Source organism: Podarcis filfolensis, assembly GCF_964270895.1.
Source record: "Podarcis filfolensis genome assembly, chromosome: 3".
NCBI lineage: Eukaryota > Metazoa > Chordata > Lepidosauria > Squamata > Lacertidae > Podarcis > Podarcis filfolensis.
This window is the reverse complement of record NC_139606.1, coordinates 2,049,701-2,075,044: the sequence shown is the minus strand read 5'-3', so window position 1 is coordinate 2,075,044 and position 25,344 is coordinate 2,049,701. Positions and strand designations below refer to the sequence as shown.

At 42.5% G+C, this 25,344-nt stretch overlaps 2 protein-coding genes across 16 annotated transcripts in view; one reads left to right on the top strand and one right to left on the bottom strand.

The window, feature by feature from the left end:
• SUPT3H (SPT3 homolog, SAGA and STAGA complex component) overlaps positions 1-25,344 on the bottom strand; it is a 240,575-nt gene that overhangs the window by 166,810 nt on the left and 48,421 nt on the right. The window lies entirely within an intron of this gene.
• Positions 17,825-25,344, top strand: part of RUNX2 (RUNX family transcription factor 2) — a gene marked incomplete at its 5' end in the record, with an annotated part of 237,289 nt that continues 229,769 nt past the window's right edge. For 8 of the 9 annotated variants that reach the window (XM_083606551.1, XM_083606549.1, XM_083606546.1 and 5 more), the window contains 2 exons: positions 17,825-18,369; positions 18,590-18,712. In XM_083606551.1, the coding sequence (XP_083462677.1) occupies positions 18,655-18,712 (58 nt within the window). The remainder of the gene's footprint in view (positions 18,370-18,589; positions 18,713-25,344) is intronic. The other variant, XM_083606550.1, reaches the window with a different exon arrangement.

Genomic DNA, 25,344 nt, shown 5'->3' with positions numbered 1-25,344 from the left:
AATTATGAAAAATGTTGGTCAGAGATTAAGAGAGACTTGGATAGTTGGTCAAGACTAAAACTTTCTTTGTTAGGCCGAATAGCTGCCATCAAGATGAATGTATTGCCAAAAATGTTATTTTTGTTTCAGACACTGCAGATTGTAGACAAGACAGAGTGTTTCCGGAAGTGGCAGAAAGATATTTCTAAATTTGTCTGGCAGGGCAAAAAGCCCAGAATCAAATTTAAAATATTAACAGATGCGAAAGAAAGAGGGGGCTTTGCCCTGCCAGATTTAAAGTTGTATTATGAAGCTGCAGCTTTCTGCTGGTTGAAAGATTGGTTACTTCTTGAAGATACGGATGTATTGGATTTGGAAGGTTTTAATAATGCGTTTGGATGGCATGCATATTTATGGTATGATAAAGCTAAGATAAATAAGGCCTTCAAGAACCATATTGTCAGAAAATCAGTTTTTAATGTCTGGACAAAATATAAAGACTTACTGGAGAATAAAACTCCGAGGTGGCTGTCACCCCTGGAGGCTAAGGCTCGGAAAAGAGCCAATATGGAGGCCAACTGGCCAAAATATTGGGAGATAATAGAAAAGGATGGTGACAACTGGAAATTGCAGAGTTTAGAAAAGATGAGAGACAAAGTGCGAGACTGGTTACACTATGCTCAGATTAAAGAAGTGTTTAAAAATGACAAAAAGTTAGGATTCCAAGTGGAAAAGTCAAAGTTAGAAACTGAACTGTTAGAACCTAAGACTAAGGTACTTTCAAGAATGTATAACTTGCTGCTGAAATGGAACACACATGACGAAATGGTAAAATCAACAATGATAAAATGGGCGCAGGATATTGGGTATAATATTATGTTTGAAGATTGGGAAAGGTTGTGGACCTCTGGGCTGAACTTCACTGCATGTAATGCGTTGAAGGAAAATGTGATGAAAATGATGTATAGATGGTACATGACCCCTGTTAAACTGGCTAAAATATACCATTCGTCTGATAGCAAATGTTGGAAATGTAAGGAAAATGAAGGAACATTTTTTCACCTCTGGTGGACCTGCCCTAGAGTGAAGGCCTTTTGGGAGAAGATATATAATGAATTAAAAAAGGTGTTTAAATACACCTTTACTAAGAAACCAGAGGCCTTTCTCCTGGGTATTGTCGGCCAGAGCGTGTTAAAAAAGGACAGAACATTCTTTTTGTACGCAACAACAGCAGCAAGAATATTAATTGCCAAGAATTGGAAAACTCAGGAGCTACCCACTGTGGAAGAATGGCAGATGCAACTGATGGACTATATGCAATTAGCCGAGATGACCGGCAGAATTCGAGACCAGGGAGAAGAAAGGATGGAAGAAGACTGGAGGAAATTTAAGATTTATTTACAAAAATATTGTAATTTGGCTGAGTGTTGAATTGGATGCCAGCGCAGACAATTGTCTACCATTAAATTAGATTTAAGGCTGAATTATATGTCAAACCAAATTAAGATTATTAATTAAGATGAGTTAAATGATAATTTGTTTGAAATTAATTTAATAATGATGTAAGTGTATGCGGGAGGTGTGGGGGAGTCCCATGTAACAATTGAGAGATGTTAAATGGACAATGATAAGTTGTGCTTATCTAATATATGCTTTATTTGAAAACTTTAATAAATATATTATAAAAAAAAAAAAACAAACTGCAGCAGTCTGATTGGTCCTAGAACAATAGGATTCAGAATGCAGCAGTCTGATTGGTCCTAGAACAATGCAGCAGTATGATTGGTTGGCAGGAACCACCCAATCATGCTCCAGATAGAAGTGAATCCACAACCTGATTGGCTTACAGTAGAATTCCGGAATTAGCCAATCATGTGCAGCCCATTGTGTAAATAATGTATATAAAGCAGATACCTTGAGGGGGCTTTCATTCATTCCTCCTCACCACTATGAGCTGAATAAAGAGCATGAAATCACTTTGCGACTGAGTATATTTCACTGGCGACGAAGGTGGGATCCCGCTGAGCTGACTGCCACACACAGCACCGCAGCACCGCCACCTGCCGCACCGCTGCCTCGCACCGTGTATCCAGGCTTCAGCTCCGGGACACAAGGAACTCAGAATGGCAACCGACAGCAGCTTCTCGCCGTTCAACCCAGCATCTGGAGACTGGGAAGCGTACGCCTCCCGTTTCACCTTCCTCCTAGAAGCCAAAGGGGTCACCGAGGAAGAAGACGCCAAGAAGAGGGCAATATTCTTCAGCGTCTGCGGAGAGGAGACGTTTGAAATCGCCCGGGCTCTCCTTGTGCCTGAAGACGTTGCTACTGTTCCATACAAAACAATAATGGAACAGCTGAAGGGGCACTTTTCGCCACAGCCCTCAGTGGTGGCTCGTCGAAATGCCTTCTATGCAAAGCAGCAAACCCCTGGGGAAACCATAAATGGGTTTGTGACCTCTCTCTGCCAAGCTGCCCGGTTCTGCAACTTCTCAGAGCTGGAGAACATGCTTCGTGACTGCCTCGTCGGTGGCCTGAAGGATGAGAAGCTGCAACGACGCCTCTACGCTAAGAAGAACCTAATGTTCCAGGTCGCTCTGGAGGAGGCCCTGGCAACGGAAGCTGCCGAGAGGTCGACGCAAGAGGCACGGCCGAGCCAGCCGTCCCAACCGAGGGTCCACCACGAAGACCTCACCGACGACTCAGGATCCAACAGGGAGGAGGTGCACCGAGTACAGCAGCGCACTCAAGCAGCCCACATACCACAGCTGCCTCGACGAGAAGGAGGGAACTGCGCAAGCTGTGGAGAAAGTCACGAGAGGAGGACCTGCCGTTTCCGCAACGCAGAGTGCAGGCAGTGCAGAAAATTGGGACACATCGCCCGGGTGTGTCGGGCTCGGCCCACCCGACGCCAGGCATCAGATGACCAATCCAAGAGCCCCAGGTCCCGGGGCCCAACGCACCAAGGCAACTCGACGGAGCTCACGGACTTCCAGGTATACCAGTTGCCCCACCCCAACGTAGAGAAAATTTATGTAGAGGTACAGATAGAGGGGGCCCCATGCCGCATGGAGCTTGACACGGGTTCAACTCTATCCATAATCTCGGCAAGGACCTTAAGGAAACTGTGTCCTACTGGGGGTCCCAAACTCAGGCTGGCCCCATTAACCCTCCGGGACTTCCAGAAACGTAAGGTCCCCACAATGGGGGTGGGGACCTTCAGGGTGCAGTACCGAGGGCGGACGCGGCAACTGGACTTGCTTGTGGTCAAGGGCCCCTACATTAGCTTACTGGGATTGGCATGGTTTGGACCACTGGGGCTAGCCGTCACCGGGGTGAACCACACTACCTTACAAGTGGATGTGGATGCCATATGCAAGGAATTTCCAGGGGTTTTTGATGGGAAATTGGGACAGTATACGCCCCCCCCCCATTGCTCTACAGCTTGACCCCGCAGTACGACCGGTCAGGCTCAAGGCCCGCCGGGTCCCGTTCGCCCTGAAACCCCGTATAGACGAGGAATTGGACCGACTCGTGGAGCAAGGAGTGCTGGAGCCGGTGCCTAATGCCCCCTGGGAAACCCCAATCGTCACACCCGTCAAGCCTAATGGTTCGGTCCGCATCTGCGCAGACTACAAATGTACTATAAACAAGGCCCTCACGGCCCATGCATACCCAGTGCCAGTGGTCAGCCATGTCCTTGCTACCCTGGCTGGGTCGAAAATTTTTGGCAAGCTGGACCTGGCCCGAGCATATCAACAGCTGCCAGTAGATGAGGCCACAGCAGAGGCACAGACGATTGTGACGCACAGAGGAGCGTTCAGGGTAAAGCGGCTGCAATTCGGTGTCAGCGTGGCACCAGGCATATTCCAGAATCTAATGGACTCTCTCCTTAAAGGGATTCCTGGTGTCACCCCCTTCTTCGATGATGTGTTGATTGCCGGGCCCACACCCAAGGAGTTTGAGGACCGCCTCCGCACCGTTCTGCACCGTTTCCAGACGGCGGGTCTCAAGGTGAAGCGGGAAAAATGTCTACTAGGAGTGCCTAAGGTGGACTTTCTGGGATTTATGGTGGACGCAGAAGGGGTCCACCCGACTGGGGACAAGGTACGGGCCATTTGTGATGCCCCAGCGCCCAACAACAAGACTGAACTTCAGGCCTTCTTGGGACTATTGAACTTTTACCATTCCTTCCTTCCCCACAAGGCGGCGGTAGCGGAGCCCCTACACAGACTCCTGGGCAAGCGGGCCCCTTGGGTGTGGGGCCAGCGCCAGGAGGCCACATTCCAGGCAGTCAAGGACTTGCTTGTCTCAAACTCGGTCTTGGCACACTTCGATGAGAGGCTGCCGGTGGTGCTAGCATGCGACACCTCACCCTATGGCACTGGCGCTGTCCTGGGACACCAACTCCCGGATGGAAGAGAGGTACCGGTGGCATACTTTTCCCAGACACTCAACGCAACCGAGCGGAACTACTCGCAAATCGACAAGGAGGGTCTGGCAATCGTGAAGGGAGTAAAAAAATTCCATGATTTCTTGTACGGGCGGCCCTTCACCGTGGTGACTGACCACAAGCCGTTGCTTGGCTTGTTTGCCCCCGAAAAGCAGACCCCCCAAGTGCTGTCTCCTCGCGTCCTCAGGTGGTCAATTTTCCCTGCCAGCTACCAGTATGCACTGATTCACCGCCCTGGGAAGGCGATGGGGCATGCGGACGCCCTCAGCAGGCTACCACTACCGGAAACAGGCCCCGACCCAGCACCTGCACAAGAGGTTATGAGCCTGGAGCTGCTTCCCGAGCTCCCCATTCAGGCACAAGAAGTTGCACACCATTCCAAGAAAGATAGGGTCATCTCCCGGGTCCTGGACTGGGTGTGGAGGGGATGGCCCAGCAGCAGCCCCGGGCCAGAATTCGCCGGCTACACAACCCACAAACATGAACTGTCGGCCCACAAGGGGTGCCTGTTATGGGGAAGCAGGGTGGTTGTTCCCCAGCCCCTCCGTAAAAGGGTCCTCACAGCCCTACACGAAACACACCCAGGGGTAGTAAGAATGAAGGCCCTTGCCAGGAGTTATGTGTGGTGGCCGGGGATCGACGGAGAGATAGAGGCCTGGGTCAAACACTGCCAGGCCTGCCAAGAATCCCGCCCAGATCCCCCAAGGGCCCCAGTCCAGTCCTGGGAGTCCGCCCGAGCACCATGGTCACGCCTGCATGTGGACTTCGCTGGCCCCTTTCAGGGGAAAACATTCTTCATAGTGGTGGACTCCTACACCAAATGGCTGGAAGTCGCACTGGTACCGTCCACTTCTACGTCCGCAGCCATCCGAGTACTACGCAGGCTGTTTGCAACCCACGGGCTCCCTGACACACTCGTCTCAGACAACGGGACTGCATTTACGTCAGGAGAATTCCAAACCTTCACAGCGCAGAACGCCATCCGCCACATCCGTTCGGCGCCATTCCACCCTGCCACCAATGGCCAAGCAGAACGCATGGTGCGGACCACCAAGGACACCCTTCGCCGCATGACGCAAGGGGATTGGGAGTACCGCCTTGCCACATTCCTTCTAGCACAGCACAGCACCCCCAGCTCAACGACTGGCCGGAGCCCCGCTGAACTACTAATGGGTCGGCGCCTTGCAATCAGATTGGACCGCCTTCACCCCGATAGAGCTCAGGATGAGGTAGTGGTGGGGGAAGGCAGGAACCCCCGGACCTTCGAGGCCCAGGACCCAGTGTATGCAAAGAATTTTGGGGCAGGCCCTGCATGGGTACCCGCCACAGTCACCAGGGTCACTGGCCCCGTGTCGTACGAGGTGCTAACGGATGGGGGCAATGCTGGCGCCGCCACTGCGACCAGATACGGCGACGATTCCCGGGAGAAAACCAGGAGGAGGAGGACAGGTCAGAGGAGTCCCAAGGGAACAGTGGGGCAGTGAGGCCCATAGAGCAGCAGGGGCAAGCAGGAGAGGCAGAATCAGTAAATACAGAGAGGACCCGTGAGGCCGAAAGGACACTGGAACGACTGAGCGAGCCGGTTGCGCCAGACCATACAGCCCCATCACAGCCAGCATCCTTGGAACACAAGCCAGAACCTGAACCCCGGACCAGGGAACACCCCAGGCCGCAACGCACACGTAGGCCGCCGGCGTACCTTGAGGACTATGAATGCGACCTCCCGGGCAGGACTGGGACTTAGAGGGGAGGGGTGTTATGTACTGAGTTGAATAGGATTCCAAACTGCAGCAGTCTGATTGGTCCTAGAACAATAGGATTCAGAATGCAGCAGTCTGATTGGTCCTAGAACAATAGGATTCAGAATGCAGCAGTCTGATTGGTCCTAGAACAATGCAGCAGTATGATTGGCTGGCAGGAACCACCCAATCATGCTCCAGATAGAAGTGAATCCACAACCTGATTGGCTTACAGTAGAATTCCGGAATTAGCCAATCATGTGCAGCCCATTGTGTAAATAATGTATATAAAGCAGATACCTTGAGGGGACTTTCATTCATTCCTCCTCACCACTATGAGCTGAATAAAGAGCATGAAATCACTTTGCGACTCTGAGTATATTTCAACTACCAACCTTTCTCTTCCTGCCCACAATCCAAAACCCTCAGTGATTTCTTTGTAATTTGTCTGAAGTGTATCCAAATTAGGTATTCTTCATAGTGCTTTCATCAATATATGTTTAACTTGTAGAGATGCCACAAACTTTTACAAGTGTTTCATTTTTCAAAAGCCTGGTATCATTTTTCTTGAAACGAATATATAAACAATTCTGCTCCAGGGCAGCAGCAAACCCACCCTAAACAAAATTTGGTACCACAAAGTAACAAAATGATATTTAGCCTATTTTAATAAGTAAAAGATCATGTAAATCAACAAAGAAACAACAAATGACCTAAAATGCCTGAGAATGCTTAAGACAACATAAAAAGGCAAAATGACTTTTTTACACTTATTGAAGTAAAAAGAGAGAGAATGACACAGGCCTTAGATGCATCTAGCTTGAATTACTGTATCATGGGTATGTCTGTGAAAAACTTCTGGAAACTTCATTTGCTCAAAAAAGCAAGGGTGTTGATAGGTATGTGGTAGCAGGAGTGTTCTGCCCCCGTGTTACAATGGTTGCACTGGTTACTAATTTGTTTCCAGGCACAATTCAAGGTTCTGGTGATTACCTTTAAAGCTCTAGATTCCTAAGCCATAGCTACCTAAAAGATCGTGCCCTCCTGCAAGCCGCACTGACTCACTGGGCTGATGACTGCTGAGTGGAGCCTGCAAGCTCTTTGGCCCCACCTGAACTGAGAGACTCTCTTCCTCGGGAGGAGGGCCAGCTCCTGCCTTCCGCTACCTAGCCAATACTTTGAAAACGGATCAGAGAGGCTTTCTACTTGCTTGCTTGAGTTTATTGTCAATTTTAATAATTTTTATCTACTGCAACTGCTTCAGTTATATTATTGCAATTTATTAAATTGCTTTGTTGAACGCGGTCCTTTCTTCTTCAATATTTTGCATACTTTAAGTTTTGCTTGCAGTATCGCATGGAGAAGTAGAACCCCTCTGCTGTTTGAAAGGTGTGGTTCAAAATGTGTTAAAAAGCATACTTTAGGATCTCAAATATCACCCTTCCCAGTCAAAGTCCTTTTGCTGGGAGAGTTTGACAACTGCTGGTGGATCACTGCTCTATTGATTACTCTTCTGACATTAATCTGAACTACTCCTATAAACATGGGACGCGGGTGGCGCTGTGGGTTAAACCTCAGAGCCTAGGACTTGCCGATCAGAAGGTCGGCAGTTCGAATCCCCACCAAGGGGTGAGCTCCCGTTGCTCAATCCCTGCTCCTGCCAACCTAGCAGTTCAAAAGCACGTCAAGGTGCAAGTAGATAAATCGGTACTGCTCCGGTGGGAAGGTAAATGGCGTTTCCGTGAGCTGCTCTGGTTCGCCAGAAGTGGCTTAGTCATGCTGGCCACATGACCCAGAAGCTGTACGCCGGCTCCCTCGGCCAATAAAGCGAGATGAGCGCCGCAACCCCAGAGTCACGACTGGACCTAATGGTCAGGGGTCCCTTTACCTTTACCTTTACTCCTATAAATCTCTGACAATCTATGAAGCATGAGATATGGTTGTGTCAATATTTCTTTTGACAATTTTCTCAATTTATAAACTGTATAGGTATTGGATACTTCTCAAAATGTCCAGAGACATTATTGATCAGAAGCAGCGCCTTTTTAAAAAACAAAAAATAGAAAGTGCTGGTACTCACCTGGGGGTGCATCGTGGGACCACCCCCAAAATGTCTTCTGCCCGCCACGCCCTGTCCCCTCACAGTGGCCATGCCGCACTGCACCCACAACACTGCTCAGCCACACAAGCACAGGCTCCACCCCTCCCCCTCCTGGCCTCCCCCCCTCTCCTTCCACGCCCACCAAAACCTCTGGGCCCCGCCTGCCGCCGCCACCAGCGAAAGGGTGGGAAGGCAGCGCACATGTGCAACAGCTAGGCACCTGCGCCAGGGCACCTGCAAAGCCTTGCCCTGTTGCAGACATCGCAGGATTTGAGGGGGGGAGGTGCCAGGACTGTGCACCATTGAGTACTACCAAAAAATAAAGCACTCATTTCCCCGTTATACACGTGGCTTGGAGGCTTGTCTAAATGTAATAGTATCTGTTATACTTGAGAGAGCCTCTTCTTTTTAAATTGCTAATATTTAGTATTTTTTTCTTTCCAGTAGCACCTTAAAGACCAACTAAGTTAGTTCTTGGTATGAGCTTTCGTGTGCATGCACACTTCGTCAGATACACAGATACACTGTGTATCTGACGAAGTGTGCATGCACACGAAAGCTCATACCAAGAACTAACTTAGTTGGTCTTTAAGGTGCTACTGGAAAGAAAAAAAATTTTTTTGTTTTGACTATGGCAGACCAACACGGTTACCTATCTGTAACTAATATTTAGTACTCATTAATTCCACAAAGTGTGGCCCCTCTGCCACCTCAGCTGATCATTTAATAAATTTGTTATGTGTAGAAAGTAAAATAACTGAGGTCCAAAACTGCCTGTTCTCTAGGTAGTAGTCATTGTTTTAATGTTGGCTTTCTTAGAGCAAAGGGTTCAGTTTTTAGACCAAGATGATCTTTGTTCTGAAAAAGGTGTGGAAACTACTTCACCCTAATCCTTTGATTCTTATATTATTCTATTTGAAGACTGCTGGCAGAAAGAACTAGTGATTCACTAAATATTCTATTCACATTTTTGAGCACTGAAAGGGGGAGTGCACATCCATCAATTTATGCATTCCCTTTAGTGCAACGTGGAAAATGACATTCTGCTCCTCCTCCTCCTCCTTAGTCGATCACAGGGCATCGGCAGCCGTCTTTACTTCATTGGCTATTTGCAATCCTGGTTTCCTATTTACATTGTCTTGGAGACCTCAAAACTAAGTAATATTGCTAACATGGAACTGCTTATCTCAGGTCCCCTTTTAGATACATAGATATTTAGTTCATTCTTCTTCTGTCTCATTCCACTGCAAATACATTTTTTGATTCTCCGAGGCTGCAATCCTAGACATACTTGCCTGGCCAAGAGTAAGCCCCATTTAACCCAGTGGGATTTACACAGATTTCCCCCCCCTGCAGTGAATGTTAGAATTCTCTCCTTTGTGATTTGCTTCTCTTTCTCACAGCTTCACTGTCTTGCCTTCATTTTTTTATTCTGTTGCTTCCAGGTGGTCCCACCATCAAGAAATGGGAGCTTGCAGAGGTCTCTGGAATTTTGCATCTAGTAGACAGAAAGCTTAGGGGTGAGGAAATTGCTAAAAAATTATGGCAGTCCAGAGCAATTAATACTTTAGTTGAGAAATAAAATGCACCTTGCATCTTTAAACATGGCTATTGGCTGCACTTTGATCTAAGGCAGAAGCAGAACTGCATGCTGGATCTCTACCTCCCCAAAGGCTGCTGCCTGCCTTCGATTCATCCACCCATCCCGCTGACCTAGAACTGGGAATGGGAAAACAGAACTGTTTGGGGCAGAGAAGAGCATAAGACAAGCATCCTGGATCAGATCAATGGCCCATCTGGTCCAGTATCCTGTTCTGGCAGTGACTGACCAGATGCCTGTGGGAAGCCTGGGAGCAGGAAACGAGAGCCATTTTGTCCACATGTGATTCCCAGCAACTGGGATACTAAATGGTGCTTCTTTAGTGACAGCATCAAGCCCTTTGAAATGAGTTGCTCCAATCTGAGAATCACCCAGACAGATAATTCCCAAACTGAGAACTGGCTTCAAGAGTCTGCTCTTGACCACAAACCCCTTTCAGAAAGGGCTGACCGATTCCTCTGCGGAGGAGGGCAGAAGGTGCCTTGAGCAAACTTAACTGCTGATTGAATGTGAAACTCAAGTGTAGTCCTGCCTAATGAAACAGACGAGGAATATCAAACCAGTGCTCCTACTGCCTTGTAACAATTAGCAGAACAATTAGCGATAGTATAAGGCAAAACATATAATTACTTGTTTTGCTAAAATTTAAAATCTTTTAGACGTCTGCCTTTCCAGATTAATGAGCAAAACTGTCCAAGCAAAAAACTGAAATTAATCTCTTCCTCTCCCAACAACCGTTTTCATTATAGTCAAATGATTTTGTGCCCCCATCTCCTTTTTCTACTAGTTGAATAATTCACATTGATACATTATTCACAAAGCATCCCCAACATTTATACTTTTTTGGAAAAAAGGAGTGTTTGACTGATAAGTAACCACTTGCTGATTATTCAGATGCCATAATCATTTCAGAACTACAAGTGAAGGGGAAAAATCAGTTACACATTCACAATTGTTAATTGACAGTTATGGATAGTAGTTTCTGCTACCCACATCTCAAAATCTTATTAAACGTCCCTGGGACATTTAAATCATTGTATTATTGGGTGCGGGTTTTTTTTTGGGGGGGGGGTAGAATAAGTTCCGTCTGCCAGTACATCTACCAGGTAGAACACGTATCAGCTGTCAAGCATAGTCTCAATATGCCATAGGCAATTCAAAAGCAGTTTCTTGTGATATTACAGTATCTACCATTAGAACACTTAAAAATGATTTCTATTAATTCTATTGAACAGATTTCATGTCTGTGTCCTAACTATGCATCTTTTACAATACACTTGAAGCATCTGGAACAAGTATAAATCTGAAGCCAGGAACAAATGTTTATTGCTTAACTACACCTCTGCAAGGAAGGGCTTCAACGTTAAATCCCTGACAGAAAACTATGGGTAACATGAACGTTCAGCTATAATATTTCAACCTGAATCTCTATCAAGGCTTTAAAGGAATTAGCTTGTATTTTTCCCCTGTGCAAATGCTGTGAGGTAGATTTACAAATGCAGATTGAAATCTGCAATTGCAATTACTAAAATAAATGAAAAAAAATCTATAAGCAGCAGTGAAACTGGCATGCAACTTAAAGAACTGTCAAGAACCATATTGCCTAAAAATAAGCTTACAATGACTATTTTAAAGACTGTGTGTGGTCTTACCCATATATTTTGGCATGATGCACTTTCTCCAACCACAGCTAGAGTCATCCAAAAGCAGTGGCACTGGAGAGTCTCTGTCTCACCTGTCAAAGCTGAAGAACGTTGTGCAGCAGACCACCATGAGTCCATGGGTGTGATCCACAGAACAGCAGCAGCTGTTCTTGATAAGACCTCTTAACTATAGAAGAAACACTTCAAAATTCTTCCTTAAGAGAATCACCCTTAACGTGCACACAAACTTATGCAGAAAAACCATGCCAGTTCTATAATTATCATCTTTGTAACTTCACATTTATTTGCAGAGATTACACTGGAACATTACTTTTTGAGGCATCACTAACAGACATGAAGACACTTCTTGCATCAACTATCTTATTAAAAAATATCTGCTAGTAGAATCAGATGATGGCAGGGTCAGAGAGGATTATTGGGGCAGGGGGTGAAAAAAGAAAAGTGGATGTTTTAATCTTCCTTCTGAACATAAACACAAAACACAAAAAATCCCATGTCAGAACACAAACTGGCCAAAATGTTCAAACATTAACCTGTTCAGGACTGAAGATGTTGGGGAACTGACTATGGCAAAAGAAAATAAATTCCAAGTACCAAATCAAAAAACAATGCAAACATAGATTTAAAAAGCAAATTCAAATGATATGTAAATATCCATAAGCCATCACATACCTCCTTCTCCACCCAGCAATTAGTACAATGCTCATAGAGAACGTTAAGAGGGTTGCCCAATTTTCTAGGGACACGGCTATCTAAAAATAGTTCAGTCTGCCAGTTTCTGAGAAAACTCCTGTACTTTAATTATTGGCAGTAGTCTATCCACTGAGCTAAAAGGCTCCAGAGATTACTTTCACTTTTCCCAAGATATATTTAGAGTAGTAACTAGCATAGTTTGGATATTATTTTTCTTTGGTTTTGTCAGTAGCATGTTTGAAATAAATTTTATTAAGTGGTAGTGTAAGTAACATTGCATTGTGGGTAGCAGTTTCCTGCTTTAACCTAGCCACATCCTCAACTGTTATGAGAGAAAAGTTTCCCATATTTTGTGCAAAGTTGACTTTATTTTCTGTCTGAAAGAAAAATAAGACTGGAGGATAAAGCAAAAAAGATAGTGGCCTGAACCAACTAACTGCTTCCAGTAGGACTGTATTTGAATAAAAATCTATGTTAACACAGTCTACAAATCCTGAAAAATAATCGCACAGAAAAATGCATTAATTTGTAAGAACAATGACAAGAAAATGTGCACATTTAGCATGCCACCATTTCTAGTGCACATTTAGCATGCAGAATGATTTTCACAGTGAGCCTGTGAGATGAGCAAATGGCTCAGCACAAACCACACAGCAAGCTGCACCACATGCAGCAGGTCTGGCGGTAAGGGTTAAAATGTTTGCCATCTAATAATAAACTCTGTCCCTGAAACGTCAGGTTAATAGAAAAGAAGTGCTCCTTGCAAATTAAGGTTACAATCCTCACATGTCTCACTTGCGCTTTTCAGAAGCCAAACTGTTGCTCTCTCTTCCAGTAGCTGGAAAGTTCATAAGAATGGCTCCTTGCCTCTGGGAAATGATGTGAGGGTGAATGCCCCACTTATGCTGCAGCCAAGGAAAACACAGGAGAAGCTGGACATTTTCCCCAGCCTCAACTCCTGAGTTTCAGCTGGGGAGCCAAGAGTCTTGAGGAAGCAGATGTCGGAGTTGCTGACCACAGCCTAGTAGGACACAGGAACTTGGAGGCTTCCTCAGATCTAGCAGATTACACAAGCTGTCTCCCAGTCACATCCCCAATATAAGAGGAGGCAGAGAGAGTTTTCCTTCTCACAGCCTCTGGTGCAGCCTCAACCTGGTGCTGCGTCTGACTGACACAAGGTGAGCAGCACGTCTTAAGGGCCTCTAGGTATGTGCAGCTGGATGAGCTAAGAGCCCGTTCTCACATCCTGTCCTTCTGATGTAGGAACAAAAAACATGATTCCATTTCCCCTCTGTGCACCGACTGAACACAAGGATAGAAAATTTGCAGATTTGAAGCTTTATGGAGGCATTCCTCCTCCCAGACTCTGCTATTCTTTAGAGCACGTCAAAAGGGGGAGAAAAGATCTCAAGCCTTCCTCCAACGAGGGGACAAAAATTACCCCATACTATCTCCAATTTCCCTCAAAAAGCAGTCAAGTTGGAGGGGAAAGAACAGACTGGGCTCCCATCCATTCTGCACTTGCCAATGGATGGACTATGGCCTGGGAGAGGAGGAGCCGTGGAAGAGCCCAGGCTCAGCGGCAGAAGGTCCCGGGTTCAACCCCCACCATCTCCAGGCAGAGCAGGAAGAAACTCCTGCCTGAATCCCTCGAAAGCGGCTGCCTGTCAGAGTAGGCAATGCTGAGCTCAACAGACCAGGGGTCGGACTAGGATAGGAGGCGGCATTTCCCCCCAATAATTTTCAAAAGGACTGCTGCTTGAATGAGACCTTGATCTATTTTAGGGATGCCCATTTTAACTAATCTTTAATGCCAAATTGTTAATGTGATGCAGTAAGGATGTCACTGCAATGGTGTTCAAAAAATATTGTGCACCGACCAGAGACAGACAGGTTCAAATCCCTTCGGCAGCCATGAAGCTCAATGGGTGCTATTGGGCCAGTCAATAACTCTCACCATAACATCCCACAGTGCTGTTGCAATGATAAAAATCATTGGAAAATTCAGTTTATGCCACCCTAAGTTCCTTGGAAGGATACAAATGTGATAAAAATAACAAGAAAAGAATGCACAGCAAAAAAACAAAACAAAACCCAAGCCCCTGTCAATATACTTACTTAAACTAGAGAGAAATTCTAAAAATTTACATTTCATCCAGCTTCTGAAACCTTTTAGTGGTGCTAGGCTATTCAATATGTAAGCAGAAAGGGAAATGAAAAAGTAAGAGGAATGAAAGAGCACTCTCAGGAGAGAAAATGTCCTAAGATTCCTTGAATGCACAGAGCACCTTCAAAGGCAGAGGGAGCTCTTATCAGCCACCATTGATTTAGGCAACTAATCATAACAGAAGTACTCCAGTTAGTTGTCTTGCATTTGGGGTGAAAGTATTATTTTCCCTGTGACAAACACACCGTTGGCAATATCTAATCTATTCCACAATTGTCAGTTCAAGTCCCGGCAGAAACATGTTGATGCAAAATGCTGAAATACTATAATTATACATTACAACTTGAAGCAGTATGCTAAATAAATTAAGAAGAGACAATTATAAGATAAAAAGTTTCATTTGCTGAGAATGCTAGAGTACAAAGAAAAGCGATAAAGTCATTTGATGCCTTTAAACAGTCAACTCTGATGGAGTCTGAACTTAAACAGTCATGTCTGCTAGTTTGTGTCTCTGTTACTTATTGTGGCAAAATTGGAATCATCGTCTATATGATATTAAAACAACGATAAGTAGCCAAAAAAACTGTCTAAACTTGTTATAAAAACAAACTTCTTTGGGACAAATAAACTTTTTAAACATACCATTTACAACACACACACTGTTTAAAGTGAACACACAAGAATGTTTAAACACCATGCAAAAAGTGAAGATTACAGGTTTTCCAAATTTTGAACATTTTGTGGTTCAAGTGGCTATATAAGTGGCAAACAGTCAACTTGTTCATGATTTCATAGCAAAACAGCAAATCCAGTTGCACAGGCCACTTTTCTGCCTTTGCTTTTAGCACCAGGCGGCAGATGATCCCCCCGACTCCTCTACCTGCTGGAATGCAGGTTACACAGGATGAGTGCTATTTCCATTCTGCCCGTCTGCCACATGCCTCCGTTTATGGTCAAACACACCAACAGGCCAATTCAATTAATAAAAATGAATATTTAATTTTAAAGAAAAAATAGAGATACCAAAAAGCCCATGTTTGCAGTTGCTGCTACTAAGTTGCACCAGAAATTTCTGGAATTTCTCCGAGTTCTTAGAGAGACAATCATTCATGATGATTTCTGAATGAAATAATGAAACTATCACTGATGATGGTTCACAAGTATTTCTACTTTGGAAATAAAATTATATTTTTATCACTGAAAAGCTCTTTTAACAATAAAAATGAGCTGAATTATGAAGATTTCCCCCCCCTACATATTAATATCTCTCATTCTTCCTTTCATTTGAAGTACAAGCCATTTTTGATGAGACAAATCATAAAGTAGTGCTTATATCTAAGTGCAACAGATAATTTGCCATTGCTCTTATAAAATTTTATTCAGCATAGTTATTGATTTGATGAGAGCAAATAAGGAATCCATTCATACAACAAATGAATGAAAAATACAACTGCAAAAAGTACACTGAAATACATATTTCAGAAGGAAATATGAAGAAATACACTGAAGTGACATAAACAGCGGCACTTATATTAATGCGCAATTATATAATGCAACTTTTAAAAAAAATATATAGTCAGGTTGTTGTGAGAACTGCGGATTTCATTAATAAGTCAGGATATAGCTTAGCTACAACTTTATTTATCAAAAATTTCAATCAAAGCAACACTCACAATTTATGCTCACAAATAAAATCTGCTTACTATGTCTGCAATCCTATACACACTTACCTAGGAATAAACACCATTGAATTCAATGGGCCCTGCTTCTGAACAGACATGTTTAGGATAGCAGGGTAAAGAATGAAATCCTGGGCACATTTAGTGCGGCTTACTTCCAAGTAACCATGCATAGGCTCAAGCAGTAACAAGTACATATCTTTTACATCGTTTATATTATTTTTTCTATTACTTCATTTGATTGTGTCACAATTCAAATGATTTGACTTTCTTTATGCAAGCTAATTCAGGCATTAGATGATGGTCTTAAGAGGGGAGGTAAGAGATTGCCATAAGCACACAGGCAATCCAAGAACAATTCAATGTACCTCATTCTAAAAACAGAGAGGAAAAGTAATGATGTGCATCAATATACGTAATAAATTATGGTCAACATAAGATGTTTACAATCTAATGTACATTTCCTGCCTCCAATGTGTCCTGTTTTTGCCCCCCCCCCGCTCTCCCTGATCCATTATCACCCCCACCCCATGTAATTTTACAAGCCCACTTCACCCCCAGCATCACTTTCCTGTCTGGCATTTCCAGTTGCTATCCTGTTTAGAGAGCAAGTGGAACAGAAAGGACGCCAAATATTATGCATCTGAGAAATGTCACAGCCAAATGTTAGAAAACACTTAGAAAGTGGACACCACTCAGTATTTTGCCACAATTAGCTCAATCCTCCAATAATGCTGCTAAATCTATGGAAATAAACTATCAATAGCCTGTGACCATTTTAACAAAATAAGCTATAAAAACAAATGAACAAGGCCGGGGAACATACAGTTTCTCAAAGATGTTTCCAATTTTGTTCTTAACACAAATGAGCAAATCAAAACACCACCATGCTAGTGTCTCTGCATGTTATTCTGTAGTGTGCACAGCATCCTGCAATTTTTTTTAATATTTTTTTTTTGAAGCCCAAATTACACCCAGAACACCACATTCATTTTAACTATGTGCACTAGCATAGCTGAAGTTTCTGGTAGGCGACTGTATTTTGACACATCTAAAGAGACCATATGAAAGGTGCATGCCTAAGTGCCCACCCTGCGCATATGTACCAGATCTGTGCTCACTTTCAAAGCAAGCATTCCCATTGACTGCCGAAATCTGTTAAGAGAAATTCCTTTTGGAAAAGCAAGCACTGTTCCTTTTCTCTCAAATGCATTAAGTACATTTCCCCTTAACTACTATCACAAGTTGTATCAAATATCTCGTATATTGCATCCTCCCTGTCTCTGCTTTAAAATGTGTAAGTCACAATATGCAGATGACAGGATCTCTACGAAACAGAAAAGGCTGACATATAATTGCACTTAATGTTCATTACATAAAGCTGCCAACTAGCCTTGGGAGCACGTAACCTAGACAGACATGATTTAAGGTTTGCAAAGGAATCCCCAGACTAACACTTCAGTGACAGCCAATTATAGCCCCAAAAACACAGCCCCCAGTAAGCAGTCTGCTGGTAGAACTTGAGGAAAGGTAAAGTTTCTTACAATGAGTTACAGATTCACAAGCAGAGGAAGACAAGAAGAAAAAGAAAAACAGAAGGGAATCCAGCGAACCAGCAAATATGAAGCAGACCCAAAGATCGTGATACAATCCAAAGATGTAAATTATTGTAAATCATCACTGTTGTTCAGAATTTCACACAGACATTTGTGCCAATTCTGGTATACTTCTCCACAGACACAATAAGGAAGGGGGTGGGGGGCGAGAGAGAGAGAGAGAGAGAGAGAGAGAGAGAGAGAGAGAGAGAGAGAGAGAGAGAGACAGGCAGGGAAACTTGGGAGAGTATAAATGAAGTTCTGCTGTCCATATGCTTTAAACGGCACAGAAGTTTATGCTCTTTCAGCATTTTGTATGCTCTCCAAATCCTCATGAGTCACAAAAATTAAAAAGCTATATCCTTCTGGATGCCAGGAAGGGCCTTACCACGGGGCTTTTGTCAAACTTTAAAAGGGGGGAGGAAAGGAAAAGCCACAGTGTTGGGCAGTCCCACTTTACTTGACTACTATGATGTCACAAACCACATGATTCTGTCTCTCCAGTAACAGTGCTTGCAAAAAAAAGGAGTTTTAAAAGCTTTTGCTTTTTTGGATTGTGTGAATGCTTCATTCGCCTCACAAACAACCACAGAACCACAAGTGCGGTGCAAACTTTCTCCAGAAGGACACAGCAAGAAGCCTTTGGTTTTTAAATGGTTAATCTCAACAGGTCACCAGCAGCCACCGAGACCAACAGAGTCAGTAAGTGCTCTCAAACCACAGTCTATTCAGTAATAGTAGATCTGTCAAATATTTGCTTATTTTCTTTCTCTTCTCTTCTCTTTTTTTCATTCCTTGATTTGCTTTTCACATCTTACCAGCGTTTCAGAATTTTTTGATAAGAGGAGAAAAGTATAGAACTTATGTACTCCATGCATGCTATAAAACTGAAACAAAGTTTGGCTATGGTTTGTGATTTCAGTATAAGGCTTCAAGCAGTTTTTGCACCAGAAGATAACACACGCTGTGTGAGGGGAGGGGAAAACAATGGCATCGAACAGTCTCTTCAGCTCAGTGACACCTTGTCAGCAAAACTTCTTCTGGGGTAAGTGCTGGTTTTTCCACATATTACAAAATATTACTGATTGCCACAAATGGTTTGCTGTTTACATTTTACCTTGTTCTTTAAAACCACTATTTGAATGAAGTGAAAATAAACATGATGGCAACATACTTAATTTAAAAAATAAAATAAAATGGGAAGCACAGTTGGGAGTTAATATACTTTACTGTACCCACTATTGCTCAGATAGCAGGTGTGCTCACCTTTCTGTGATTCACTATGCATTGTGTATATAGACCAAGCAGTAAAATCAGAATTCAGAATTTAGAGCAAATATGCTAACCATGGGACCTAGAAGAAAGGCACCAGCTCTCTGAGAGTTCTAATGTCACAAAAGTCATTGCAGCAGGCTATTGGGGTTGATTTCCACAGTACTCAATATCATACGAAAATTATTAAGGCAAGGAAAAATAGCCATATAATTTTTCATTCACACACATACCAGCTGGCATCTCAATTTTTTGCTCTAAGTGTATGTAAATCTTACTGTTTTCAATTGAAACTTACTTCCAAGGTCATAGTCTTTTCCAACTTGTGTATATAGAACCGAATATATTTAGTATTAGTTTCCGTAGAGTTGTGTTTTTCCCCCCTACATAAGAAAACAATTTTACAAATGAATCAGGTTACAAGGACTCAATTATGCTGTTCTAAATAAGCGTGCATACAAGCTAATAAACCCCTTGGCATCAAAACTAGGAAGTAGCAAAAGAGAACAAAGATGCAGCAGATGAGTCTGATTCTACAACAGTAGTAATATGTTTAAAGAAGCTCTGCAAAGCATGCCTGTTAAAGTAGACATCTTAAAATATCATCTTGGGATAATAAGTTTAATCGGCAGATATAGTCCACCTATGTGAATGTCAAAACATGAAGAAAGTTCTGAAGCTGTAAGACAGCACCTCTAACAGCCCGTTGAACTTTCCTGTCAAAGATCTGTTTTTGAAATTATGTCAGTACATACATAAATACCACATGAAATAAAAATGGCCACTTTTATTTATTTAAAAAAATATATAATATAGCAAGGAAGCTGGGAAACTACCGAGTTTATAGTGCAGCTGAGATTTAGCTTTCAAAGATGCAGTAAAACACTGCCCAATCTCAAAGGCCATTCGTCGTCCTTTGACCAGTGATCAGAGATGTTTTGCCTCCTTTGAAATGCTACAAAACTACCTGTTCAAAAGTATCTAAACAACAGATATAGCATATATGAGGTGGGAAATGCAAATCACTTACAGTAGTTTCTTAACGTTGTCCATTTTAGTTCAAAACTATGTTGGGTTGTAAGCAACTGAATTTCCTTGCTCCTTCAAAGAGGAAAAAAGCACCACCCTGATTCCTGCTGGAAAGGCACGTTGAGCTGCATTGTATCTGCTGGCTGGTGGTGGGAGTTCCCTTTCCCCCTCCTACTTCACACATTATTCCAAGCGGCTCTTGCTGAAGCCCATGAATCCACTGCCATCTGTGAGCACAATTAGACATGAAGCAAGGCTTCTGCTCATGCAACACAGGGACCAACTTCATTTCTGATATACAAACACATCTGATCCATTACATAGTCCTATGCTTCAGAACCCTACTTTCTGGAAGTTCGTCACACTGAGTTACACTGTAATTAGATAGCCAGCATGCTAAAATATAGCAACAGAAAAACCTGAGGCTTTTAAAAGCAGCAAGGTTTTTTCTTCTCACCCAAACCTCTGCCTTAATGAAGCACAGCGCAAGTGTAGCCAGACCACATTATCCCAGTGTTTACAACAGGAAACACATATATGTGAACTTTCTTCTGCTTTTAACATCCCAAATGAGATTACAAGAAATATAGTTGGCTAAAGTTTTCATAACATGTAGGGCTGGCTACTTAATTCCCCTAATTTGGGTGGATCTTTAAACTACCTGGAAGGTCTGGGGACACGAGCAAAACATCCTTCCACGTGCACCGCATTCAAATAAGGCTGGCCAAGCACACACAGGAACAAGCAATAAGCATTCTATTTAGGGGGAAAGATATTAACTCCTCCAGGTGATTTGACAGGCACAATGCTTAGACAGGAGAACACTATTTGTTTCTGTTTAACTTGCTGTCTTTTAAAGGAGAAATATAGGCAGCAGATACGCCTTCCAGAATTATTATGATTCACACCTCCGGGAATCTGTATCATCATCTGGTGGCCCTGCATTATTCTTGCTGCATTCAGTTCCACAATATTTCCTTCTGGGCTGTTCCAATTGGCCACCATTTCCTCATCAGCCTAATTATCAGCTATCAGTTATAGAATTAACCCAAGACGATATGGAGGATAGAAAGGATGCATCCGATTTCCTCCGTTTGCAACTGATGGCAGTTCCATGCAACCATTAAAACATGTTGTCAGGTGTCATGTCTGACTATGCCAGTAACTGCATCCTATGCTAGAAATATTCCACATAATCATGTAAAGGCAATGTTTTGGCCTCGGGTTATATTATCTTAAATTAAGAGCTTCTTACTTTATTGTACATGTAGCAGCAGTAGTAAATATATCCTACATCTGTGGCGGCCTATACCCTGGGATTCATTCAAATGAATGGAGCACACTAGTGTTCTTGAGCAGCTCCCATTCCTTTCAATGGGGCTGCGCTGCAGAAATTTCCTGCCAGAGTATGCTCACAATTTGCAGCTCATCTGTCAGCGAGCACAACATGCTGCTTATACGTAAATAAAAATAAATCACCAGTTTATTTACTTTTCAAGTGTTATATAATGATTCCTTCGAAAGTTACATATTCCCTGAAAATGAAAAACGATGAGTTACCACTGATTACTATTCATGCTTTCCCAAAAGATAGTAGGCACCTGAATGTGCTGCTATACTCGAAATAAAACAGTACTTTCAGATGCAAACTTCAGGCAATTTAAGGGAAATATAGCCATTCTAGTATTTTAAAATCCCCTACCTCGTTACTATGAAATGAAGTCTGCATATGGCATATAGTATACCCAAGAGATCTGGGTGGGGGAAGGTGGGGGAGACATTTAACAACGAAGCCTCATCTCCTTCTGCATCCATACAGGCCATCTTTTTTTTTCATGTACAGAGATTTGAAATACGGTATAAGCAACAAAATGAATTGATTTAATGATTCCATGAGCATTGGTAGTTTCCTTATAGTGCAATCTGATGTAAAATTCGTAAAGAAGAGAAATGTTCCAGTTAGTTTATAAAAAAAAAACCCACCAAAATATTTGACAGTTAAATAAACAAGTGAAAAAAGCTAATTCACAGGAGAGACTAAGATTTTATCAGGCATACAGGATTAATCTTTATTGAATAGAACCATTCACAAATCAAAACTTACTCTACCCCAGTACTTTCATACAGCGCTAATCAATTACAAACCTTTTCTAGTGATTCAAAATCCATGTGCTTTTAATTTTATACACTGGTGGTCTAAAATATAGAAATGAGGCTCAGCTAAGTCAGTCTGTATAGAAACATTTGCTCCCCCCTCCCAATAAATATTCATCTGGAGGTTTTCTTAGAGCTGCTCATATGAAGACTGTGGTAATATTTTTATACTGTACCTCCTTGTTGAAGTAAAGGTTAGGGGTTATCAAAATACCTCAACTGTATATACAAAAAAAGGGGGAAAGGGAAAAGGTAAGTATTCACATGAAAAATCCAAGGGAACTATATTATTTATTTTTGCATTTCCTATGATTAATGATGCACCAGTGCATACTTGAAAACTGAAGTCAAAGGAGGGGTAACACCTCAAATTCCTTTATAAAATGGACAAACGTCAAAGCTGGTAGGCTGTGTTAGCTAGCCGACCAGAAATATTTAAAAGACTCTGCCACCCTACAGTACCACTGAAAATCCTGATATGCACTGTAATTTCATAGGGGGTGGTCTAATAATGTTGTTACAGCATGCATTTAGCAACATATTTCAGTTTTGTTTCTTCAGTGGGATGGAGTATTTTATTCACATTTTTAACAGCACAACCCTATGAATGTTAACCCAAGTCCCACTGTGTTCCCTGGAGCAGACCCACTAGGAAGTGTTTTTCAGTTTGCAGCATAAAAGGCTCAATTTCATTTTAAAATTTTCAGGCTACGTGTGTCAAATTACCTTAACTGCATAAATAATTCCTAATGCTTTGCCGGCATGGGGATTTTTTTTTAAGGCAATGAAAAGCATCCTGAAGGAACTGTTGAGGACAAGCTTTTATAGGCCCTAGACATACTGTATTGTAACCTCTCCCTTTCCAAGCTTCGCTAATAATCACGATATGGAATCACAGAAATAATATTATTGCTATTGGTGTCCAGGAAAATCCTACTTTGGCTATTGCAGGTGATATTGCATAATTAAGAGAACTCATTGAATATGCATAATTAATAAAGCATTACAATAACCAGCCCATTTGCCATGCCCTATAGCGGGCGGGGGGGGATCTGTGGCCCTCCAGAGGTTGATAAGACTCCAACTCCCAGCAGCCCCTTCAGCATGTTGTAACCTAACAATGGCTGGAGGGCCACAGGTTACTGAGGACGTTCAAGGTAACAGCAAAATTGGAAAGGTAAACCTGTCACGTTTTAAGCTTCTGGAGATCCAACTTTCCCAGGGCAGTTATTTTTAATGTAAAAAAACCACCAGTGCCAGGTATTCTTCTTCAAACATGCATATTCTTCTCAGGGTTTTTGTTTTAATACTCCCAATTAGACTTTTTGAAAAGTATGTATCGGGGTGCAATCCTATGCAGACTTACTTGGGTGTTTAATTAGACAAGCGATGACTTACTTTCATGTGTATGGTGACTGAGGTCCTGGTTATAAGGACAAATCAGGAAACACATTTTCTCCAGTAAGTTTTTTCCTCCAAAAATGTGAGGCTTTTCTGTAACCACAGGCTTTTGTCCACAGATAAAAGATTGCCACATAATTTTTGAGACTCTCGCTCTCAGTCTCTAGTTACAAAGCTGTACCAGTTCCATCTGAATTTTACCACTGAGCAGGGCTGCCATTCTCCACAATCCGTGGGAGTTCAATGGATGACTTGTTCTTTGACTGCAGCCCCCAAGTTGCGTCTCCATCCTTATTCCCTCCACCTGTAGCTCATTATTTACTGTCTCTCAGGTGTTTTGTTTTTAGACTAATGACATTTCCTTTCATGAACAAGCCGTTAGTAATAGTGGTCACAATTTAATTTATTTAACGGAATTTTACCCCATCATAAGGAAGACTCAAGGTAGTTTATAACATCAAACATCAACAGAAAATTGAAATAATACCCTAACAACATAAGAAAAGAAAAGAACAACCTAGTGTGTGAGAGTTCTGTTGTTAAGCCCACAGAAGCTACTGAGCTGACGCTCACTTAACACTGTGCTGGATTCTAGCAGAGAGCTCTCACACATGCAAACGAAGAGTAACATTTTAAAGATCAACATCAGTAAAAATAGGTTTTTACATAATAGTTACTGCAGCATAAAGCTGCTTTAACACCATCCCTACAAGAAGTATCCATTATTCCTGCATGTTTCCTACACGCACACCAGACACCCCCAAAAGAGAATACTATGTCATCCTCCAACTGGCTGCTCTGGGCTTCAACCTGTAGCTATTAGCTTCCTATTTTGTTACAAACTTGCCCTGGAGATTTGGAGAAGGGGGATGGGAAAGAGCAACTTTGTACGGACTTCTGACGATTAACTTACTATGAGAGAGTAATTTCCAATTCATGGGGAAATGGCAGGATTTATTTAGGTTAAATGATATGTTTAAAATAGTTACGCTACAAAATCTAGTTTTCCAATTTGATCTGTGTATGAGAAAAGTACCAAAGATATTTTCAATTTTATCTAAGCTCACTTTTTCTAAAGCTAAGAATTACTTGTCCATTGTGTCAGATGAAGAATCTCAGTCCTCTCTCAACGTAAGTTTATCCACACTGCACTTTTAAATTAAGTTTTATGTATTTTCAAGTTTGTCAAAAAATGTTTTATCATAATTGAAAAAAATATCTTAATTATTTTAAGTGAAGCTTAAAACTATTATTTCCTCTGCTGTCTGTTTTTTAGATGTGATACAATAATTAAAGTCAGAAACTTTTAGAATTAAAAAAAGGTTTTAACTTTCAACGTGTTAAAGTAAAAAAACCAAAACGTATGGCAAATATGTTTTGGCAGACATTCAAACATAACGAATTTGTTGCTGTGTATTTTTGATATAGACATGGGCTACATCATGGGCCATAATCATAAATGCACACTTCCAAGCGCTTTCCCATTTGAAATCAATGGGATTTACCACCCCCCAACTCATAGGTTTAGGCGCATTGCTAAACATGCCAAGCTAAAATGCATTCTTTGGAAGGCAGCCCAGCTGATTAGGAACAGTAACCTGAAAGCAATTTCATATAACCAATGATACTGGTTTCCAAATAAAATGTATTGAGGATCCCTGAGCAAGTGGCTTTTTGTACACACAATATATTTAATTATTTTTCCTCCTAAAATTATTTGGAAAGCATCTTGCAAAAAGGCTATTGCCTGCAAGACAACAGTCATTTCTCCTTTTCATGATATACAGAATAATCGGAGAAGCACTACAAGACTGCTTCTTC